Source organism: Hyperolius riggenbachi, chromosome 10, assembly GCF_040937935.1.
Source record: "Hyperolius riggenbachi isolate aHypRig1 chromosome 10, aHypRig1.pri, whole genome shotgun sequence".
NCBI lineage: Eukaryota > Metazoa > Chordata > Amphibia > Anura > Hyperoliidae > Hyperolius > Hyperolius riggenbachi.
Window position 1 is genome coordinate 254,577,602 of NC_090655.1, and position 25,095 is coordinate 254,602,696.

General features: G+C 49.4%; 1 protein-coding gene across 1 annotated transcript in view; it reads right to left on the reverse strand.

Annotated features, from left to right (window-relative positions):
• Positions 1-21,481, reverse strand: part of LOC137537107 (oocyte zinc finger protein XlCOF7.1-like) — a 101,799-nt gene extending 80,318 nt beyond the window's left edge. Inside the window, exons 1-2 of the mRNA XM_068259245.1 lie at positions 21,427-21,481; positions 19,628-19,746 (exon numbers count right to left, since the gene is read on the reverse strand). Of these exons, the coding sequence (XP_068115346.1) occupies positions 19,628-19,699 (72 nt within the window). The 5' untranslated portion in view covers positions 19,700-19,746; positions 21,427-21,481. The remainder of the gene's footprint in view (positions 1-19,627; positions 19,747-21,426) is intronic.
• Between the last annotated feature and the right edge of the window lie 3,614 nt (positions 21,482-25,095).

Consider the following 25,095-nt stretch of genomic DNA (forward strand, 5'->3'; position numbering starts at 1 on the left):
TATAGATAGCCAGATCAGCCCCCAGTATTAGGCGGCCCCCTCCCCAGTATAGATAGCCTGATCAGTACCCAGTATTAGGCAGGCCCCTCCCCAGTATAGATAGCCAGATGAGCCCCCAGTATTAGGCAGCCCCCTCCCCAGTATAGATAACCAGATCAGAACCCAGTATTAGGCAGCCCCCTCCCCAGTATAGATAGCCAGATGAGCCCCCAGTATTAGGCAGCCCCCTCCCCAGTATAGATAGCCAGATGAGCCCCCAGTATTAGGCAGCCCCCTCCCCAGTATAGATAACCAGATCAGAACCCAGTATTAGGCAGCCCCCTCCCCAGTATAGATAGCCAGAAGAGCCCCCAGTATTAGGCAGCCCCCTCCCAGTACAGATAGCCAGATGAGCCCCCAGTATTAGGCAGCGCCCCCTCCTCAGTATAGATAGCTAGATCAGCTCCCAGTATTAGGCAGCCCCCTCCCCAGTATAGATAACCAGATCAGCACCCAGTATTAGGCAGCCCCCTCCCCTGTATAGATAACCAGATCAGCACCCAGTATTAGGCAGCCCCCTCCCCAGTATAGATAGCCAGATGAGCCCCCAGTATTAGGCGGCCCCTTCCCCAGTATAGATAGCTATATCAGCTCCCAGTATTAGGCAGCCACCTCCCCAGTATAGCTAGCCAGATGAACCCCAAGTATTAGGCAGCCCCCTCCCCAGAATAGATAGCCAGATCAGCTCCCAGTATAAGGCAGCCACCTCCCCAGTATAGATAGCCAGATAAACCCCCAGTATTAGGCGGCCCCTTCCCCAGTATAGATAGCTAGATCAGCTCCCAGTATTAGGCAGCCACCTCCCCAGTATAGCTAGCCAGATGAACCCCCAGTATTAGGCAGCCCCCTCCCCAGTATAGATAGCCAGATCAGCCCCCAGTATTAGGCGGCCCCCTCCCCAGTATAGATAGCCAGATGAGCCCCCAGTATTAGGCAGCGCCCCCTCCCCAATATAGATAGCTAGATCAGCTCCCAGTATTAGGCAGCCCCCTCCCCAGTATAGATAACCAGATCAGCCCCCAGTATTAGGAAGCCCCCTCCCCTGTATAGATAACCAGATCAGCACCCAGTATTAGGCGGCCCCTTCCCCAGTATAGATAGCCAGATGAACCCCCAGTATTAGGCAGCCCCCTCCCCAGTATAGATAGCCAGATCAGCCCCCAGTATTAGGCGGCCCCTTCCCCAGTATAGATAGCCAGATGAACCCCCAGTATTAGGCAGCCCCCTCCCCAGTATAGATAGTCAGATCAGCCCCCAGTATTAGGCGGCCCCCTCCCCAGTATAGATAGCCAGATCAGCCCCCAGTAGTAGGCGGCATCTTCCCCAGTATAGATAGCCAAATCAGCACCCAGTATTAGGCAGCCCCCTCCCCAGTATAGATAGCCAGATCAGCCCCCAGTATTAGGCGGCCCCCTCCCCAGTATAGATAGCCAGATCAGCCCCCAGTATTAGGCGGCCCCCTCCCCAGTATAGATAGCCAGATCAGCCCCCAGTATTAGGCGGCCCCCTCCCCAGTATAGTCAGATGAGCCACCAGTATTAGGCGGCCCCCTCCCCAGTATAGATAGCTAAATGAGCCCCCAGTATTAGGCAGCCCCCTCCCCAGTGTAGATAGCCAGATCAGCCCCCAGTATTAGGCAGCCTCCCTCCCCAGTATAGATAGCCAGATCAGCCCCCAGTAGTGGCTGGATAGTGTAATGGTTAAGGGCTCTGCCTCTGACACAGGAGACCTGGGTTCAAATCGCGGCTCTGCCTGTTCAGTAAGCCAGTACCTATTCAGTAAGGAGTTTCTTGGGCAAGGCTCCTTAACACTGCTACTGCCCACTGAGTGCGCTCTAGTGGCTGCCTCGCAAGCGCTTTTAGTCCAACAGGAGAAAGGCACTATACAAATACTGCAATTATTATTATTATTAGGCAGCCCCCTCCCCAGTATACATAGCCAGATAAGTCCCCAGTATTAGGCAGCCCCCCTGAGTATAGATAGCCAGATCAGCCCCCATTATTAGGCGGCCCCCTCCCCAGTATAGATAGCCAGATCAGCACCCAGTATTAGGCAGCCCCCTCCCCAGGTTAGATCGCCAGATAAGCCCCCAGTATTAGGCAGCCCCTCCCCAGTATAGATAGCCAGACCAGCCCCCAGTATTAGGCAGCCCTTTCCCCAGTTTAGATAGCCAGATCAGCCCCCAGTATTAGGTGCCCCCCTCACCATGTTATATACAGCAAGATCAGCCCCCAGTATTAGGTGCCCCCCTCACCATGTTATATACAGCCAGATCAGCAGCCAGTATTAGGCAGCCCTCTCCCCAAGTTGTTTCAGATGTGCCCCCAGTATTACAGTTAGGTTCATAAATTGGACAGACAACTTCTTTCTAGTTAGGGTTTTGTACAGAACCACAATGAATTGTAAATGGAACAACTCAGATGCAGTTGAAGTGCAAACTTTCAGCTTTATCTCAGTGGAGTGAACAAAAAAATGTGAGGGAACTAAAGCATTTTTTAATGCAATACCTTCATTCCAGCACAATTGGACAAAATTAAATAACTGGACATAAAATGTTCATTTCTAATACTTGATTGAAAACCCTTTGTTGGCAATGACAGCCTGAAGTACTGACCTCATGGACATCGCCAGATGCTGGGTTTCCTCCTTCTTAATGCTCTGCTAGGAATTTACTGCAGCAGCTTTCAGTTGCTGTTTGCGGGCCTTTCTGTCTGAGGCCCTTTCACACTGGCGGTGCAGCAAATTGCCACAATGCTACCGCAGTGCAATGAGAGCCTATGAGGCAAATCACATTACCTGCGTCCCAGTGCATCAGAGGTCCTCAATCTGACGCACTTCCAAAACTACGTTACCGAGCATAACTGTGCCAGACCGGAAGTCATGTAATTCTATGACGACGTGTCAGTGTGAATACCCGCCGTAGATTTTACATGTCCCGCATATGGGGAAGCGTATTTTTTGCAATACACTTTCGCGCACACAATTGCTTGGCTGGCAGGAAGCGAGTGTCACTTCATGCTTGGCCGGATGCCAGATGGGGAATACCGCATAGTAACCCAAAGGCCTATTTCTGGCGGTGCGGTACAGCTGCCGCACCGCCAATATGCAGTGTGAAAGTGTATGGTGTAGATGGGGCTAAATACTTTTAGCCATAGACCCTGAACAAGCATGCTGCAGATCAGCGGTTTCCAACATTAATGTCGGAACTGACAAGATTAGCTGCAAGCTTGTTTCTAGTGTTATTCAGACACTACTGTATCCTAATAGATCAGCAGAGCTGCCAGGCAATTGGTATTGCTTAGGGGAAATAAATATGGCAGCCTCCATATAACTCTCACTACAGTTGTCCTTTAAATGAAGGGATTGTGTTAAAAACATTCTATAGTTACCTGACGCTTACATCCTATTGTTTTGTTCACCCCTCTGAAATAAAGCTGAAAGTCGGCACTTAACTGCATCTGAGTTGTTTCATTTAATATTCATTGGGCTTGATTCACTATGCGGTGCTAACCTACTTAGCACGTCTAAAGTCTTTAGACGCGCTAACCAGGGTGCTAAGTAGGTTAGCACCGATTTTCTGAATCAGATCGCGTGCTAAGTTCCCGCCCGCAAAGTTTTGCGCGCGCAAAGTCTTATGCGCGCGCTAAGTCCCATAGGCTTTCATGGGCACTTTGCGCGGAGCGCCCTGTGCTCTGTGCAGTGCGCGCGTAAAGTTTTACGCGCATAAAGTTTTGCGCACGTAAAGTTTTGCACACGAAAAGCTCGTTTAGACGTGCGAAGGGGGTTTTCACAGGCGTGCTAACAGTTAGCACCGCTTTGTGAATCAAGGCCATTGTGTTAATGTACAGAACCAAAATTAGAAGGTTTTCTCTGACCAAATATTTATGTACAAAACTGTAGGTAGCCCCCTCCCCAAGTTAGATAGCTAGAGAACCCCCCAATATTAGGTTGTGCCCCTCCCCAAGTTAGACAGCCAGATGACCCCCAGTATATGGCAGCTCCAAATTGTAGAAAAAAGTGGCTTGGCACATCCAGGCTTAAACTACAGTTTATTACAAAGCGATTAAAAATCTATACAAACAATCCAACGGCACAGTAGGATATGGAGAGAGGGTCTAAGCACAATTAAGAGTCGACAGCTGTTTTGCACCCAGGTATAGGGTGCTTCATCAGGACAAGCAGCCCCCCTAGAGACCCCCCTTATATACCGTATATTTGCTAGAAGGTCGACAAACGCAGACGCCGAAGAATGCTTAAGACAACTCTCTGATAGACCCACATACACACGATTACCTGGGAACCCCACTTTACATTACCAACAGGAATGGAAAGAACTACTAGCTAGGGCCGTCACGGATGGAACTTTGGACAGGAAAGTGGCCAATAAACGTTATCACCAATATCCCAGAAGCCCAGTCTGGTACTCTATACCAAAAATACATAAGTCTCTGGAGAAACCACCTGGGAGGCCAATAGTGTCTGCTATTGGCTCGTTGACTGAATCTCTTTCACAATATTTGGACTTTAAATTAAGGCCTCTTTTAAAATCCATTCCCTCTTATGTAGGGGACACTTTAGAGGTTCTTAATATTTTGAATGATTTTGAATGGCAACCATCATATTGCTTGGCCACAATAGATGTTGCTTCTCTCTACAGCAGGATTTGCCATGTGGACGGCCTGAAGGCCGTTGAGATGTCTCTCCCAGCAGTCACTCAGTCCGAAATGGAATGTTGGTTCCTATTGGCGGGTCTGGAGTTTGTCCTCACCAGGAATGCATTCCTGTTGGACCGCCAGTGGTACCGTCAGGAGGTCGGCATGGCAATGGGGAGCCCGGTGGACCCCACCTATGCCGGCCTCTTCATGGGCCACTGGGAGGCCAACTACATATTTTCGGTGGGGGAACGCGTTCCTGAGGAGGATCAAACTCTGGATTTGCTTTATTGATGATATTTTGGTGGTGTGGGAGGGCAGTCAAAGTGAATTTCTACAGTTTATGGAATACAGTATTCTCCCCAGAGCTATTCAGCTGGGCGGAGCACCCACCTGAAATTGTCTCCCCGCCCGGCTGCCATTTGCCCTGGTCTGCGGCAGAATGACATTTCTCCCCTTGCTTCATTACAGCGAGCAGCGGCTGTGTCTATGCAGATGGGGCCGCTGTCACTCAGAGACGCTATCGCCTCCCTCCTCTCCAGCTCCTGTCAATAGTGTGGAGGGGCGGGGAAATCTCTATGACGTTAGAAGCAGCGGGGGAGATGAAGTTTAGAGAAGACGCGCTGCTCTGATCACTGGATTGTTTGCCTCTCCTCCCCGTTATCAAGTACGTTTGAAGTTCGTTACAGGCAGCCAGCACAGGAGCAGGGAGCTGAAGTTTACAGCTATTAGCAGCTGTTGGACACCTAATAGCAGCTACAGAAGTATTCTGCTTCCGTTCCTGTACTCGACTATAACTACACTGTGCAGTACAGGGTCCGGGAAGCTGTGATGAAGATGCAGCTGCTGTGAAGAAAGTTTGCCCTCTCCCCCATCTGTAACAAGTTGCCTGCATTGCACCTCACAGTCCTCTCCACACTTCTCCTCTCTGCTACGGGCTGTTCAGCATGTCTTCTTGTGTGTCATTACAATGACACCAAAGATAATAGCATTCCAGTCATATGTTTATGGAGCCCTGAACATCAAAATTCTGGGGATAACACTGGAATATGTGAATGTTAATGACGTCAACATGGCCTTTATGTATACATGGGGAGCACAGCAAGGTGACTTTCTGGATTTATGCATAGATGCCAGCAGGGGGTCTTTAACAACAAAAACATTTAGAAAACAGACAGCCGTCAACTCCCTATTACATGCAACAAGTTATCATCCACCTTCAACAATTACATCACTCCCATTTAGTCAGTTAGAAGGAACTCTTAGAAGGGACACAACTACTTGGGAGGACTTCATTGAGCAGTCACAGCAATTGCATGAAAGACTCGTGGCCAGAGGGTACAAACAGGAGGTAATAGTGAAAGCTTTTGAGAAGGCGGCTAATAGGAGTAGAGACTCCCTTTTGTGTAAAAGAGTCAGGTCTAAGAACAATAGAGTCTTCATGCACTTTATGTATTCCCCCATGTTTGAATCCATTAAAAATCTGGTGGATAGCACAACAAAGCAGATTGTTGAGTGAAAAATGTAGTTTCCCAACATGTATTTCCTATAGGAAGGTGCCCAACCTAAAGGATCAATTAAGTAAAAGTGAATTTGTAAGCACTCAATCTCAAGATTGGCTCTGGGGAGGGGGTACCTACTGGAAATTTTAGATGTGGCGGTTGCTCCTGTTGTAATTTTCTAGTAACAGTGCGATTCAAACAGTTTATTAACTGTAGAACTAGTGGAGTGGTTTACGGATTACTTTGTCCCTGCCAGAGAATTTATGTTGGCCAGACAACAAAAATGATGCAGGAACGTTACCAGCAACATTGCAGGTCCCTGGGCAACCCCCATGCTAAAGGTTGTCCCAGAGTCATGCAACACATGAATGAGGCCCATGCAGGAGATTCCACTAAGCTCAGATTTTTTGGGTTGGAGTTGGTGACCAGGGATAGGAGGGGTGGAGATTGGAATAGAAAATTGCTGAGGAGGGAAAGCTATTGGATTTCTTTTTTCAATTTAACAGGATCCTTGGGTATGAATGAGCGAAATGACAGGTTAGCATTCTTATAGTTGCTCTCACTTTAAGAGGTTTTAGTTTCAAACAGTTTTATTAAAGTTGGCAAAATAATTACAAACCATCCCAAATGGGATATGCGACAAAGTAGGAAAAAACAAGACAATTGGTAATCATAGTCCATCATAGCACAGCTGCGCTCGAAATCTACAAAAAAGTCTAAGGAAACAGGCAGAACATTGTGTAGCATTTAACAGTATTCCATCCAAAAATAGAACCCAGTCTGTTAAATCATTATTATCTAGGCAGAAATTAAGTTAGAGTCTGGGGCAACTCAAATAATAGTGCCTTTAAATTATAGACTATAGACCAATTATTAAGCAATAGTTATTGCTAAAAAGAAGTGGACAGGTCAGCAACCTAAGCCAGGAAAATCCTAGCCATTACCCTTCCTGTTCCACTGAGTGGATGCCAGTGGTGAAGTTATATAGAATAGGTATTTTATCAATGACGGGGTTAGTTATTATTATAATAGAGGAGAAGTGAAGGAGGGAGTTGTTAAGGCTTAAAGAGAGTCTGAAGCGAGAATGAATCTCGCTTCAGACCTCATAGATAGCAGGGGCATGCGTGCCCCTGCTAAATCGCCGCTATCGCGCTGCTAAACGGGGGTCCCTTCATCCCCAAATCCCCCTCCGTGCAGCGCATCCCCTCTTCCGCATAGAGGCAGGGTTAACCGCCGCAGCCCTGCCCCACGCGCGTCTGTCAGCGCGTATCTCCGCCTCTCCCCCGCCCCTCTCAGTCTTCCTTCACTGAGAGGGGCGGGGGAGAGGCGGCGATGCGCCGCTGATAGACGCGACTAGAGGCAGGGCTGCGGCCGTTAGCTCTGCCTCTAGGAGCAGCAAAATCTACGACCAATTTGGTCATTGATTTTGCGGGAGGTGGGTTTGGGGGTAAGGGACTCCCGTTTAGCCGCGGGATAGCGGCGTTTTAGCAGGGGCACACGTGCCCCTGCTAACTATGAGCTCTGAAGCGAGAATTATTCTCGCTTCAGTGTCTCTTTAACTGATTATCTTAATAAGGGATGGAGGTACGGGTCACCCAAGGCAGGAGAGGAAAGAACAGGTCCAAAAATTAACCCATTGGGTAGCAGAATTAGCTAAACATAGTGTAATGAAGACCTGTATTGTCCGCATACTGTATCCAGGGGTCCCAAGTTTTTTGGAAGTGATCTATTCTATCTAAGGAGATAGCCAACATTATTTCATTTATCATTAGCTGATGAATTCTATTAATAAGGGGTCTAGTTGGTAAAGCAAAGGACTTCCAATTAGCCGCCAGTTTTTGAGCTTGATGAGTAAAATGAAGAGGTTTATGACCGAAAATTAAAATTGCTGGGTCCAACCCCACCGTAAGGGAGGTAACCCTATGGATCAGTGTTGTGACTTTGTTCCAAAAAAATGACACTAGTGGACATGTCCACCACATATGAGCCTTATGGAGTCGGTATGGGGTAATGTAGGCCCTATGAAAAACTTTAATATTTGTCTCTATTAAAGAATAGTACAAACTTCCCTTCGTGAGGGTAGTGAAACATTCCAGCCAGTCCTCTTGGTCCAGGGAAACCTGAAATTCCGTGGTCCAAAAATTCTTAATCTGCTCAATTCCCGAAGAACTATGTTCTATAATGGTAGCATAAAGCTGAGAAATAAGACCGCCGTCCAGGGGTGAACCGGTTACCCAATTTTCAAAAAAGGTGCATTGATTGGTGTAGCCACGGGGGACAATTGATCGAAAAAAATATAAGATTTGGGTGATTTGGAATGAGTATTTCGGCGAAAGCTCTGCTTTCTCCAGGACCTCTCGACAGGTGAGTAATCTTCGGCCTGACCAAAAAGCCGAAAGATTAGTCATATTTTTGCGGGACGCCCAGGAGTAATCTTGCAAATAGCCGGGAGGAAAATCAGGGTTACCTATTATGGACGTTAAAGATGAAGGACTGGAGGATAGTTTCAGGTGCTCCCTGGACCTTTTCCACAGCTGTAATGTTAGGAGAGTTGAAGGTAGAGCAAGTTTAGGGAGGGATAACCTAGGGATTGAAGACCAAACCAATGACTGTAAACTATAAGGGCCACATAAAGATGCCTCTAGATCCACCCACAATGGAGCCCTCAAACCAGCAAAAATAGGGGCAACCTGGGCCATTTGAGCTGCCCTATAATAGCCATATAGATTTGGAAGCGATAGGCCCCCCCCTAACCCCGGGCTGGAACATATTAGCACGTAGGACTCTGGGTCTTTTATTTGCCCAGACAAAGCCATGGATATCTAGTTGGAGCCGATGAAGATCAGATTTCCTGACCAAGCATGGGAGAGTCCACTTTAAGAGGTTTTAATATTCTTACAGTTTTGTAGTTTGCATTTGTGTATTTGTATTTCTTAATTTTCTTCTCTTCTCTTTATCTTTAGAGCCTTCTGGACACACCAGACTCCGTCTTGCAGTTTGTCCCCCTGTATGTGTGGGTAGGTGCAGTTATAGTGGGGCATAACATATGTGGGGGCGCTAATTGGTGCTCCGCGAGTGTTTTGTATTCTTTATTTACGTTTGGGGGGTTGCTGTGGTTACCATTATATGCAGCACTGTCTGTGTTCCCCTCCCAATCAGTGCCAGTGCGTGGCAGGGTCCTACGTCACTGGAGGAGTCACCTTTCAGTGTAGACGCAACGGCGTCCGCCTCCAATTCTGGCCACATCGATAGGCTAATGTAGTGTATTACGGTTTCCGCAAGCTGGAACGCATAGCATTCTGGAAGTTATTGTGAATCGGGGACCAGCGTGTTTGTTCGGCGTCTGCGTGCGTCGACCTTCTAGCAAGTATAAAGTATGTAAGGAGGGTCTCTAGGGGGGCTTATTGTCCTGATGAAGCACCCTATACCTGGGTGCGAAACAGCTGTAGACTCTTAATTGTGCTTACACCCTCTCTCCATATCCTACTGTACCGTTGGATTGTTTGTATGGATTTTTAATCACTTTGTAATAAATTGGAGTTTTAGCCTGGATGTACCAAGCCACTTTTTTCTACAATTTGAATGTTTGGAATCTTGCATCAGCTTACAGCACTCCAGCAACTGTGATATTGGGGTTCCTGTGCACAAGCTCTTCATTGTTTGTACTTCTAGTATATGACAGCCCCCATCCTGTCATGGAACAGCCGTGAGAAACGCAGGCGAATCGGGAAGATTCGCGCAGTCGATTTTCTGATCGCTTCCTGGTTAGATTTGCGCAGTCATTGCAGTGATCAGAATGACATTTTTTCTTTTCCTGAAGTAGGTTTGCTTACCAGTGAAGACATGTTGGTTTAAATTAACTTCATCAAAAGAGTTCCTTGCTGGCCAGTGACACAGAGGTGTGAAACCGTAAACCAGAATCCTGGTGTAATATGTCAAAGGTTGTTCTAGCTGGTCACGCTTAGATGATAATTAACACCCCAAAAGGTTGCTTTCATCCAAGGGAAGCCAAATGAAGCTAGCTCCACAGGGGTCCACTGAAGAGCAGACACAGTGGCACCACTGGGGGGCAGATTTAAATGCATGTGGTTTATGATTTCTGTCTGTTAAATGAAAACCGTGTATAGCACAGCTATGAAATTCATACAGTCTTATTCGTTAAAATTTGCCCAATGTGCTGATATAAAATTCAAAACAATAACCTGTCCGGTTATTGGGGTATGACCCTTTTCGGGGACAGAACAGCCTAACGCACTCATGCAAGATGTCATATTAATCGGTATTTTCTGGCAATTATGAATCTGCTATGTACCTAAATATGACATGTATCGTTTATGAGTTACAGTGTTTTTCAATTTAAGCTCAAAATTCCCATAGGAGGAGGTGGGCTGTCATTGGTGGGTAATTCAGAGGGAGCAAACCAGCTTCATCAAAAGCACATTGCCAGTAGGCGGACCTCAGTCCTCTATAGCAAATACCAATTAGTAACTATGGTTGCAGCTCCATCTTGGTCAGGTGCAAGCACTGGTAAACCAGAACCATCAAAAAGATACACACACAAGCATCAACACATGCTTGTGTGTGTATCTTTTTGATGGACCTTAGTCCTCCCCTGTGTACCATCACCTGATCAAGCCAGCCAGCCAGAGGACCATTTGGCTGGTGGCCATTTTGCCTGAACTGAAACAAAGGAACTTTACGAGTTTTCCCAGAGAGGACATATTTCCACGAACTTAAGTATTTTTCCCTTATTTTTATTTTCCATACTGTGCTATTATTTGCCTCTATAACTGTTGATTTTAACGATTTTCTGTATATATTAATTATTTATATTGCATTTTTAATAAACAACGCTAACGTCATTTATTTGTTCGGCTACACCTATTACTCAGCAACACAAAACCAAACCTAGCTTCTGAAGAGTCACTACTATTATTGATAGCTAGATAAACTAGAGTGTGTTTAACCGTTTTTATTTGCAAGTCTAGAATCAGCCAGTCAGTGGGTTCCTCTGTCCCATTAGAACAGAGGTGGTGGCAGTTATACCCTGAAATAGTGTGTAATTGGTATTACCGTAACTCACAAGCTCCCTTCTAGTCAGTCTGCTGCCAAAATCCCAGCGGTTTCTGCGCACCGATTGCGACCACAGATTGCATGGTCTGTGTGCTCAAACCGATTGAAAGGCATTGTGCGGTCCGGCCACTAGGGGGCTTGTGACAGTGTTTGGCAGCGTTTGGGATCTGTGTTGTGCTGAAAGCATCTCAGATAGCGCTATCAAATTAGCCCTGTCGAGAAATGAACTAATTTGTTAGTGTTGTAGCTGAATGCAATATATTTTTCATATATACACAGAGACTGTGTAGCCCAGGCTTTCTAAACCCCAGGGTTCCTTGAGTACTCTGCAGGGGTTCCTTGGCATTTTCCCCCATTGTGGTGGAAGTATAATAGAGCACACAATAATAGGTGGTACTGAAACAAGAAGCACTAAATTGGTGGCTCAGGATACAGTATAAGGAGTGGCAGTGTAATGGGGGGAGTGAAATAAAAAGCCACACATACTTTTAAAGACCGTGCCTCCTGCAAAATAAATGCAGGGTTTCCTCAAGATCAAAAAATTGTTTGCAGGGGTTCCTCCAGGGTAAAAAGGTTGAGCAAGGCTGGTGTAGCCAGTACCCCTCCCCAAAAGTTTTATTTTATTTGGCATGAAAATGTCCGGGAACTACAAGAATATGTGCCCAGCAGATCTGGCAAATCTTTGTCAAACGCGGGGCATTGACACCTTCCGCAAGAACAAACAGGACATGATCACAGACTTGTATCAATGGGATACCCAGCAACTGCGGGAGCGGGATGTGTCCGCTGAGGTGGACACCAGCCCATCTAACTCAAGTCGAGGGGAACCAGAGACTGAAGATCCTATGTGTACTGAGGTTGAGCATCCTGAGGGCCCTGCTCCAATGGCTACGCAGGAGGCTGTCAGTATGGACCCCGATCTCAGAGCTTCTCCAAGTACTCGCCCGGAACCGGCCAGTACTGGACTGTCCATTTGTGCTGACCCGGTAATGCAGCAGGCATTACAAAAACTGATGGACACTGACCTGGAAAAGTACCTGCAGTACACAGCGGAGCGCGTGCGAGAGGAGCGCCAGGCTGCAAAAGCGCGTGAGGAGCGCCAAGCTGCAGAACGGGAGCGCCAACGACAGCATGAACTGAACATGGCCAAGGTTCAACAGGCCAGCCAAAGTTCATCGCCCAGCCTCCCTGCTGAAGGAGCCACATCACCCGTGAGATCAAAATTTAAATTTGCTACGATTGAAAAAGACACTGATATTGACTTGTTTTTGCGATCTTTTGAAAAAGCATGCCGTCAGTATCGTCTGTACCAAGACCAGTGGGCCAGACATCTGACACCTCTGCTGCGCTATAAAGCGCTTGATGCTTTCGCAGAATTACCTGTGGAAAAAGATAATGATTATGCAGCTATAAAAGACGCTATCATTACTAAATATCAGCTGACGCCAGAAGTCTATCGGAAAAAGGTTCAGGTCCTGGCAGAAAAAAATCTACGGACTCTTATCGAGATGTGGTCAGCAGTCTAGTCACCACACTCCGCCAGTGGACTCTAGGCCTCACCAAAGGGTCTTATGATGTCCTGGAGGACTTGATAGTACTAGAGCAGTTTCTGAACATTTGCCCTGCTGATGTACAACAGTTTGTGCTGGACCGCACGCCTGTGTCAGCGACTGTCGCTGCAGACCTCGCTGAAACCTTTGTGACTACCAGGGTGCCTGACAAACGCTGAACTGCATCATCTAGCTGGAGAGGAGGTCAGCCCAATACCCTGGCAGACTCTCCTGCCCCTGTGAGCCGGCCACCACAGTGGTCACCCAGCGCAGCTGCTGCGCCCAGGCCTGCAGCACCTGAGGGGGTCACCTGTCACTACTGCCGCAAGCCCAGACACATGAAATTCGACTGTCCTGAACGGAGGCAAACACCACCAGCACCAGGATCACCTGTACCGCACCCACGGCAGATGCAACCAGCCAGCGAACCACAGCCTGGATCATCAGATTTTGTTTTGTTTGCCCGCGGAAAGGAGATCCGTGACCGAACCGACCAACAGCAGCCTGTGAGAGTGAACGACAAGATTGTCACCAGATTCCGAGACACCGGTGCAAACATCATATTAGTTCACTCACACCTTGTTCCAAAGGAGAGCATCAGCTCCAACCGATCCCTTGCCCTTACTGGAGTGAAAGGCACCCTTTTACACATAGCCCAAGCGAGAGTGAAGCTCGACTGGGAGGGTGGGGGTTTAACCTCCTTGGCGGTAACCCCGAACGTAGTTCGGGGTAAGCCGCGCAGGAGGTTTTCTCAGGCCCTGCTGGGCACTTTGCTAGCTGCGTCAGCACACCGATCGCCGCCGCCCCGCGCTCGATCGCCGCTATCCGTCGCGCCGCGCCGCCCCCCCCCCCTCAGACCCCGTGCGCTGCCTGGCCAATCAGTGCCAGGCAGCGCTGAGGGGTGGAACGGGACTCCCAATGACGTCACGACGTCGCTGGCGTCGGTGACGTCATCCCTCCCCGTTGCCATGGCGACGGGGGAAGCCCTCCAGGAAATCCTGTTCTTTGAACGGGATTTCCTGATCGGAGATCGCCGAAGGCGAGCAAAGCGGGCGGGGGGATGCCGCTGAGCAGCAGCTATCATGTAGCGAGCCCTGGGCTCGCTACATGATTTAAAAAAAAAAAAAAAACTGCTGATCTCCCTCCTGGTGAAATTAATTAGACCGCCAGGGGGGTTAAGAAAGGGTTGTTGGGGTTGTGGATGATCTCCCGGTCCCTGTGTTGTTGGGGACTGATTTGGGCAAGCTTGTTCCCTTTTACGAACCTGCCGCAACCACCTCGACGCTCACGGAAGGAGACAGACACTCCGCCCACCACCAGGTACTTTACACACTGGGGGGAGCACCAGGGGGAGGTGGGTTGAATGTGCCCAGTTCAAGGGTACTGGGTTTAATAGTACCTGAGTCAGAAGTACCTGTGTTTAATGTACAAACTATCCGTGATGAAAATGTTACTGTACCTGTCACTAGGCTTGCTCAACTCTGAATTCGGGAGATACCCGGATAGTTGCTATCCGGATATCTCCCAGTACACCTGTGCGGGCTGGGCGGGGGGGGGGTCAAGCTTACCTGTCTTCTTCGTCCGTCCGTGGCGCCTTCCACGAAGCGTACCACGCGGCGGTCACGTGACTACTTTATAGTCACGTGATGCGCGTGGAACGCATCGTGGGAGGCACCACGGACCGACGAAGAAGACGTCAGACAGGTAAGCTTGACCCCCCCGCCCAGCCCGCACAGGTGTACTGGGATAGCAACTATCCGGGTGTCTCCCGAATTCGGAGTTGAGCAAGCCGGACTGTCACTGTCATTAATGCATGTGTCAATGATGTAAAAAATGTCAATTATTGTAATGCTAATGCTGTGCCTGTGCTAGCAGTCACCCAGAGTGCTGCAAGGGTTGTGGGCTCAGTACCAAACTCCTCATTCAGTGCTAACCCCAGTGGTGAGAACCTTCAGCCGCTGGCCTCATGTAACATGAGCCAGCTGGCTGCAACTGAAAGTGCTGCAAGGGTTGTGGACTCAGTGCCAGACTCTTCGTTGAGTGCTGAACCCAAAAGTGAGAACTTTCAGCCGCTGACTTCATGTGACCTGAGCCAGTTGGCTGAAACTGACAGTGCTGCATTCACAGCAGCGCTACAAAGTGACCCAAGCCTGGAGGCGCTCAGGCAGCAAGCCTCTGAGCCCCTCGCAAGGTATATTGGAAAAGTGGAAGACTGTACAGCGAGGCTGTGCAACCCACCACTGGTAGTTCACATGCGAATACCAAATGGCTTGTGGTCCCGAGTGCGTTCAGGGGACATGTGCTGAAATCCGCACATGGTAATCCTCTGACAAGGCACTTGCGAGTCCGCAAGACACTTGCTGTATTCGAAAACTGTTTTATTGGCCCAGGATGAACAGTGATGTAGCCAGATACTGCAAGGCATGTGCCGTCTGTCAGGAGCTGGGACGGTCCAGGGATTCCCTTAGGTCCACAGCCACTTAGCAAGGAACCCTTGCCTGGGCTGGCTGTTGACCTGCCCGACCTACTGCCCGTTGTCAGCTGTCCTGGCAGACGCCACATCCGAACGCGGTGGCGCAAACGCCCTGTCCAGAATGGTCCATGTCGGGTCAAACCTGAGGGTAGCGGACAGAGACCTGTCCAGGTGAACCGAGCCGCAGGCTCCAATGAGTTATCCCGTTGCAATGGGGAACTAGACCAGATATCTCAAGTTAGCAGCAACGCCACACATTTTGTGGATGTATGTCTATAGGCCTTCACCCCAGGGAGAGCTGTCATGGAACAGCCATGAGAAATGCAGGCGAATCAGGAAGATTCACGCAGTGGATTTTCTGATCGCTTCCTGGTTAGATTTGCGCAGCCATTGCAGTGATCAGAATGACATTTTTTCTTTTCCTGAAATATGTTTGCTGACCAGTAAAGACATGTTGGTTTAAATTAACTTCATCAAGAGAGTTCCTTGCTGGCCAGTGACACAGAGGTGTGAAACCCTAGCCAGAATCCTGGTGTAATACGTCAAAGGTTGTTCTAGCTGGTCACGCTTAGATGATAATTAACCCCCCAAAAGGTTGCTTTCATCCAAGGGAAGCCAAAGGAAGCTAACTCCACAGGGGTCCACTGAAGAGCAGACACAGTGGCACTACTGGGGGGCAGAATTAAATGCATGCGGTTTATGATTTCTGTCTGTTAAATGAAAACCGTGTATAGCACAGCTATGAAATTCATATAGTCTTATTCGCTAAAATCTGCCCAATGTGCTGATATAAAATTCAAAACAATAACCTGTCCGGTTATTGGTGTACGACCCTTCTCGGGGACAGGACAGCCTAACGCACTCATGCAAGATGTCATATTAATCGGTATTTTCTGACAATTATGAATCTGCTATCCACATAAATATGACATTTATCGTTTATGAGTTACAGTGTTTTACAATTTAAGCTCACAATTCCCCTAGGAGGAGGTGGGCAGTCATTGGTGGGTAATTCAGAGGGGGCAGGCGTTACCACACCCCCAAACCAGCTTCATCAAAACCACATTGCCAGCAGGTGGACCTCAGTCCTCCCTTGTGTACCATCACCTGATCAAGCCAGCCAGCCAGTGGACCATCTGGCTGGTGGCCATTTTGCCTGAACTGAAACAAAGGAACTTTACGAGTTTTCCCAGAAAGGACATATTTCCACAAACTTAAGTATTTTTTCCCTTAATTTTATTTTCCATACTGTGCTATTATTTGTCTCTATAATTGTTGATTTTAACGATTTTCTGTATATATTAATTATTTATATTGCATTTTTAATAAACAACGCTAACGTCATTTATTTGTTCGGCTACACCTATGACTCAGCAACACAAAACCGAACCTAGTTTCTGAAGAGTTGCTACTATTATTGATAGCTAGATAAACTAGAGTGTGTTTAGCCGTTTTTATTTGCAGGTCTAGAATCAGCCAGTCAGTGGGTTCCTCTGTCCCATTAGAACATAGGTGGTGGCAGTTATACCCTGAAATAGTGTGTAATTGGTATTACCGTAACTCACAAGCTCCCGTCTAGTCAGTCTGCTGCCAAAATCCCAGCGGTTTCTGCGCACCGATTGCAACCACAGATTGCATGGTCTGTGTGCTGAAACCGATTGGAAGGCATTGTGCGGTCCGGCCACTATGGGGCTTGTGACACCCCCTCACCAGTTTGGATAGCCAGATGAGCCCCCAGTTTTAGGCAGCCCTTCCTTCCCGGCTTAGATAGCCAGATCAGCCCCTCAGTATTTGATAGACCCCTCCCCACTTTAGATGCCAGCCACTTCCAGTCTCAGGGCAGGATGCTAATCTCTAAAGACCTCAATGCCAAAACAGGCACAGAGAAGGACTACCTGACCTCTGAGGGAAACACACACATACTTAAAGGAGAGAGCCAAAAGCACAGAGACCCCAACAACCAGGAAGCCCACAATCACCTAAGTAGGCAATACAAAGGCACCCTCAGATGGAAAAAAAAGCCACATCTCCCACAAAAGCTGAAGGACTCCCTCCAGGACAACTCATTCTGGGAGACCTGGAACCAAATCAGCACAAAGCCCAAGAAAAGCCCTCTCCATAGGCAAAATGGCCACTTCTGGCTCCACTACTTCAGGGACCTCTACAAAGACATCCCAGAAAAACGTCCAAACCCTGGAACAGAAACAAACAGCCGTAAAACATGACATGAAGACAAGCAAGGCTTTCCATAACTTAAAAAGACACTGAAGATGTACTCCAGCATTAGGCAGCCTCCTCTCCAGGTTAGATAGCTAGATCAGCCCACCCCTCCTCCAGCATTAGGCAGCCCCCTCCAGGACAGATAGCCAGATCAGCCCACCCCTCCTCCAGCATTAGGCAGCCCCCTCCAGGACAGATAGCCAGATCAGCCCACCCCTCCTCCAGCATTAGGCAGCACCCTCTCCAGGTTAGATAGCCAGATCAGCCCACCCCTCCTCCAGCATTAGGCAGCACCCTCTCCAGGTTAGATAGCCAGATCAGCCCACCCCTCCTCCAGCATTAGGCAGCCCCCTCCAGGACAGATAGCCAGATCAGCCCACCCCTCCTCAGCATTAGGCAACCCCATCTCCAGGTTAGATAGCCAGATCAGCGCGCCCCTCCTCCAGCATTAGGCAGCCCCCTCCAGGACAGTAGTGGCTCCACTACTTCAGGGACCTCTACAAAGACATCCCAGAAAAACGCCCAAACCCTGGAACAGAAACAAACAGCCGTAAAACATGACATGAAGACAAGCAAGGCTTTCCATAACTTAAAAAGACACTGAAGACGTACTCCAGCATTAGGCAGCCTCCTCTCCAGGTTAGATAGCTAGATCAGCCCACCCCTCCTCCAGCATTAGGCAGCCCCCTCCAGGACAGATAGCCAGATCAGCCCACCCCTCCTCCAGCATTAGGCAGCCCCCTCCAGGACAGATAGCCAGATCAGCCCACCCCTCCTCCAGCATTAGGCAGCACCCTCTCCAGGTTAGATAGCCAGATCAGCCCACCCCTCCTCCAGCATTAGGCAGCCCCCTCCAGGACAGATAGCCAGATCAGCCCACCCCTCCTCAGCATTAGGCAACCCCATCTCCAGGTTAGATAGCCAGATCAGCGCGCCCCTCCTCCAGCATTAGGCAGCCCCCTCCAGGACAGAAAGCCATCAGCCCTCCCCTCCTCCAACATTAGGCAGCCCGCTCTCCAGGTTAGATAGCCAGATCAGCGCGCCCCTCCTCCAGCATTAGGCAGCCCCCTCCAGGACAGAAAGCCATCAGCCCTCCCCTCCTCCAACATTAGGCAGCCCGCTCTCCAGGTTAGATAGCCAGATCAGCCCACCCCTCCTCCAGCATTAGGCAGCCCCCTCTCCAGGTTAGATAGCCAGATCAGCCCGCCCCTCCTCCAGTATATGTCAGCCCTCCTCTCCAGGTTAGATAGCCAGATCAGCCCGCCCCTCCTCCAGCATTAGGCAGCCCCCTCCAGGACAGAAAGCCAGATCAGCCCGACCCTCCTCCAGCATTAGGCAGCCCCCTCCAGGTTAGATAGCCAGATCAGCCCGCCCCTCCTCCAGCATTAGGCAGCCCCCTCCAGGTTAGATAGCCAGATCAGCCCGCCCCTCCTCCAGCATTAGGCAGCCCCCTCCAGGTTAGATAGCCAGATCAGCCCGCCCCTCCTCCAGCATTAGGCAGCCCGCTCCAGGACAGAAAGCCAGATCAGCCCACCCCTCCTCCAGCATTAGGCAGCCCCCTCCAGGTTAGATAGCCAGATCAGCCCACCCCTCCTCCAGCATTAGGCAGCCCCCTCTCCAGGTTAGATAGCCAGATCAGCCCGCCCCTCCTCCAGTGTATGACAGCCCTCCTCTTTAAGTCTGAAAGCCAGATGAGCCCCCCTCCCCAGTTTAGATAGCCAGATCAGCTTCCAGTATTAGGCCACCCCTTAAACTGAGAAGCCCCCCACACGCAGAGTTGTGAGCAGATCCTGTAGTGCCCACTGACCTCACTGGGAACTCAGCTGCGTTAGGCTCACAGCATCTCCTCGTCTCCCTCTAGTGATGAAAATAATGAGAGACACCACTAGAGGGAGGCAAAGAGAAGTTTCTGCAAGCCAGCAACATGACTGAGTTCCCGAAGCAATGAGGAGCAACACTACAAGCTCTGCTCGCAACTCTGTATCAACCAGGCAAGGGGGGCACTCAAAGGGAGGGGTCATGGCTGCATCCTCAGGGGCTAATGCCTTCCCCACCTCGACGCAGCACTGGCTGTGTGTTTTATTAATAGAGATAAGAGACATCCAGAATCCTCCTCACCTCTCCAGTCAGCAGATAGATGATCTCCAGGGTGAGGTTAAATATCCTCTTAGTCATTTGGTCCTCATCCATCCTCAGTGATGTGGTCAGGTGATCTGATCTGTACAGGATGCTGCTGCCTTTTGATAGATTAAAAAGGGAGGATAATCTAGGCTGTACAGTTGTCAGTGGTGAAACTAACAATAGTTAGCACCCTACAGTAGTCCTTTAAAGTCCTGGTTAGTGTCCTGGCCTGGTTTGTCATGGCCTGGCCTAGTGTGGTTTTGCCTGCTGAATCCTGGGAGCTACAGGCTGAGAGATTTAGCAGCGGTGGCCTGTGATACTGCAACTTGTGCACTGGCGTAACAATAGGGCCTGCAGCCCCTGCTCCCGCGGGGGGGGGGGGGGGGCGCTCAGGGCCGTTTTGTGGGGGCTGGAGGGGTGGCAGCATGAGGGGAAAGCCGTGACCACAGTCGGCGAGGAGGGGGGGGGGAAGTCCCCCCCCCCCTCACCTCGGGGCTCTCCCCTCTGCGCTTCCCTCCAGCTTAAATGTGTGTCGGTGGGCAGCGGCAGGCAGCAAACAGATACATACCTTCCGTGCGCTCCAGCCTGCGTTCCTCTCGCTAGCCTCTGATGCGACTTCCGGTATAACAGGAGGGGAGAGCCCCGAGGTGAGGGAGGGGGGGGGGGAACTTCCCCCCTCCCCACCAACTGTGGCCATGGCTTTCCCCTCATGCTGCCACCCCTCCAGCCCCCACAAAACGGCCCCAAGCGGGGCCCAGGGGGGGCGCTCTGAAATTCTGCAGGGGGGCCCGGTGGGGCCTAGTTACGCCACTGGACTGGTGGATGACTCGGTCCTGCCTCAGGTGTTATGGAGGGGTGTACTGGCTGGTGTGCAAATTGCAGTAGTGGACCACTGACTGCAGGTGATAGCTGCGGCCAACTGGGACAGGGTATTGGGGGCAGTGGCAGCCTGTAAGACTGCAGCTAGTGTGATTATGTTCCAGGTGTTGGGAGAGCTGCTCCGCCTGGTGCAAAACAAGAAGCTGCAGGGGAGATCTGACTGCAGGAACAGATGGGTGGTGGAGGACTTGGCCACCCCGAGGGTCAGAACCAGGGATGGCGGCCTGCAGTGGCATAGCTAACGAGCTCTGGGCCCCGGTGCAAGTTTTACATGGGGCCCCCCAAGCACTCTATACAACAATTGATACGGCACACCAAAACCTGCCAATGGCAACTATAGTGTCAGAGGTGCAAGAAGGGGATGGGGAGCAGTTTAGTAATGATTACCACTATTCAAAGTATCTGTAGAAGTGATTATTATGAGCACAGGACCAATAAAGAGCTAATACTGTAGTCGAGGAAGGGCCCTTTGGGGCCCCTCTGGCCCAAGGGCCCCGATGCGGTCGCAACCTCTGCAACCCCTATTGCTATGCCCCTGGAGGCCTGGCACCCCTGGGGACACAGAACTGGAAACCAGCTCACCTGGGCAAAGCAGCAGAGACTCCAGTAGCCTTACAGCAGCAGCCGATATGACTGGGGGGCAAAGGTGGTGCGGCCTCTTCTAAAAATCCACCCCCTGGCTTTGTGGCTTAGGCTGGACGGGTGGCCTAAGGGCTAAAGGTGACCAGTGGTGCCTGGCGGGTTGGTGGCAGTGATCTCCATCTGAGAGTAAGAGGGCCTGCAAGGCAGCCTGGCTTCTTGGCAAGGGGGATGATCAGGATAGTGACAGGTGTACTATGACCTCCTCTGTAACAAAGTATGTCCACCCTGACCTCTGCTCTGCTCTGCTCAATATATAACAACAACCACACAATTACCTCTTCCAACAATATCTCCTCGCCTTTTCCTGCAACTTCTCCTCCTACTGTGACATCACTTCCTGCCGGTGTTACATCACTTCTTTTCTTTGGTTTAATTTCTTCCTGTCTGTGCGTTCCACTTTGGAGTAGAAAGATTGCCATCTTGTGCTGAATAGGCTAACTGCAGCCTCTGTTTGTGGCTGCACCTGCACTCAGAATCTAGCTTGTCGATTCTGTCCTAAACATCATCAAAACATAATGCTTGTTATGCTGGATACACACGTTGCGTTTCCGCGTCGATGCAGCGTTCGATTCGCGTCGATTCGATTATTTCCAACATGTCCGATTCGCAGTTCGATGGATCGTTAGGTCGATTTGCCATACTTTACATGGCATTCGACCTAAAAATAATCGAAATGCGCTCGGAAATGCTCGGAAATAATCGAATCGACGCGAATCGAACGCCGCATCGAACGCGGAAACGCAACGTGTGTATCCAGCATCACATTCAGGCCCAGTGCACACCAAAAACCTCTAGCAGATTTGCAAAATGCTACAGGTTTTTGAAGCAGATTTCAGAGCGATTCTAGGCATGTTTAGAGACGTTGTCTAAACATGTGTAGCGTTTTTTGGAGCGTTTTTGTGTAGCAGATTACAAATATTGTTACAGTAAGGGCCCATTCACACTTGAGTGTTTTGCTGGTGATTTCGGCAAAATGCTCAAACGCTAGCGCTTTTGAAAGCGCTAGTGTAATTAAACCTTATGGGCCCGTTCTTACTTGGGCAATTTACGCTAATCACCGCAAATCGGCCAAAATCACAAAACGCAAACGCGTCACCTGCATTTTCAGGCGATTTCCCGGCGATCGCGTTTCAGTGCTATAGAAGCGCTAAACGCGATTGCGGAGAAATCACTGCACTGCCCAGTGATTTTTCTACGTGAAATAGCGGAAAAATCCATCCCGCAAAACGCCAGCAAAAATCGCCAGTGTTTTGCGCTTTCAAGTGTGAATGGGTTCTAAAAGCTGTTACTGACCAGCTTCTGTAACAAAAACGCCTGGAAAACCGCTCTGATCTAGTGTTTTTCAGAGCTGTTTTCCACTTTCCTATACTTTAACATTGAGGGAGAAACGCCTCAGAAATCTAAAAAATGCTGCAGCCCCTGAGTTTGCGTTTGTGGAAAAAACAACCCGCTCTGGTGTGCACCATCCCATTCACTTTCATTAGCCAAGCGGTTTTCCCCCTGCAAGCATTTTTAAAAACGCTTCAGAACCACTCTGGTGTGCACCAGCCCTCACTGTGAGGCAGTGTAGACTTTTGTGGAAGTCACAATATGGTGAATCAGTTTGTGGGGGGCATGCTTCATAGTGTCAGACTTATGCCCAAGTAGGAATATTTTGGGGTCTTTGGTGAAGGGACCCAGGGATGATATTAGATATCAGAATCCATAGCCGACCTTTGGGCATGTTATTGAAATTGTGCAACCTGCCAGCAAACAAGGGGACTTTGAAAGGAAACTGCGACAACTATTTAGATCCAATTATTTTATTATTTTGGATCTATATGCCAGACAGTTTGCATCCTCATGGTTTGAATGAGGAGGCGAAACTGAACGGTTTTCTATGAGTATGCTGTATATCGTTATTTTTTGTATTTCCTGTAGATCCGTGTACACTCTCGTACCTACATCAGCTGTCACATATCTGGAGTCGGAAAGGAATTTTTTTCCCTTTTGGGGCTAATTGGACCATGCCTTGTAAGGGTTTTTCACCTTCCTCTGGATCAACAGGGATATGTGAGGGAGCAGGCTGGTGTTGTACTTTATTTTCTGGTTGAACTCAATGGACATATGTCTTTTTTCAACCGAAATAACTATGTAGCATATTGTTGCATCCAGCATCTCATTCTCAGGGCCTGCATGTCTCATCTTCAGCACCTCCCTCCCATCCTGTATAAGGCTGCTTTCACAGTGAGACGTTACAGGCGCACATTAGTGTAGCCTGTAACGCACCCCACCGCACAGTAATGAAAAATCAATGGGCTGTTCACAGTGCCCACGTTGCGTTACACAGTAATGCTGCACGTTCGTTTGAAGTGCAGCATGCTGTGCGTTCTAGCGGCTTAAGCCGCGTTAGACTGTTTGCACATGCTCAGTATGGTTTTTTTTTATTTCAGGGGTGGAGAGGAGGCGGAGAGAGGCCGCTACATAGCCAGGCACATGGCTACTTGACATTCACTGCACTTGCAGTGCTTACTTCTTGGAGCAGCCGCTGATTGGCTGGCGGGACCACGTGATGCGGAGAGCTCCGCTCACGTGGTCTCCACAGCGCCTCCGACAGAGCAGGCGCACCAAGAGCTGCTTGTAACGCGGCTCTTGGTAGCGTCCTGCTCCAACACCACCAGGCGTTGCGTTAGGGGCACGTTATGTGCCCTATAACATCCCCTAAACGCAACGTCTTGGTGAGAAAGCAGCCTAACTGTGTGCCATCCCTCCCATTCCCATGTATGGAGCGGTGGCCATGTTGTGGTTGGAGTTCTGCCTCTCTCCTCCCCGCTGCCAGCCAGCTCTTTCGGAATGACTGGTGTCTCCACATAGCGTGATGGTGCAGTGACGCACGTCGCGTGACATCATCGCGTACTGGGCCGGCCCCGGTATGACAGCCTACTCCGCCCACTTTAATGGCGTTTAAAGGGAACCTAAACTGAGAAGGATGTGGATTTTTCCTTTTCAAATAATACCAGTTGCCTGACTCTCCTGCTGATCCTGTGTCTCTCATACTTTTATTCACAGCCCCTCAACAAGCATGCAGATCAGGTGCTCTGTCTGAAGTCAGACTGGATTAGCTGCATGCTTGTTTCAGGTGTGTGATTCAGCCACTACTACAATCAAGAGATCAGATGGACTGACAAGCAACTGGTATTGTTTAAAAGGAAACATCCATATCCCTCTCAGTTAAGGTTCCCTTTAAGAATGAGCGCTATACAGCATGCAATCAGGCCTCCCCCGCCGCCAGCACTGCCATGGTTGCCTCCTCACTTGAAAGTCCATTGAGAAAGAACTCTGTGTTCAAAACTAGTAACACAAATCTAGACCTCATGAGATATATTACCCTGTCATCATGCCCCTAGGTCTTCGATCAAAACACCACATACATAAAAAGAAAAAGGAAAGCCTATCTGGGCCATAAATAATATCTCAAGGACAATTTGGATCTCAATGAGTAAAATATATAATCTTTATTGACAAACAAGCAAAAATATAAAAACAGTTAAAATGCAATCTCCTGGTGCGTGCCAATCCTGATTGGCACTATCAACCTCTGGCACAAAATTCTATAAATTTGTAATGCTTGTGGAATCGTTTTCGTGGTCAGCGCACAAGATGCGCACTGACACAGCGAAAACCCTCCACAAGCGTATAATTAGGTGAACCCAGGCTAGGTGCAATGCACCAGCAGAGGGCAATTCCCACCGGCAGATGGCGCTGTGGTGTGCAGACGAGCACAGCCTCTGCACGGCCACAGATGCCAGCTGGGAATTGTACAGATCTAAGACAATGCAGGGCTGAACAGCCCTTAAAGAGAAAGAGCACAGAAACAGGATGAATGTGTGTCCACCAATCTAGTCGCCACCCAGCGACGGTGAACACACATCAGCAGAAACAAAAGCAAGAACGCAATCGCAAGA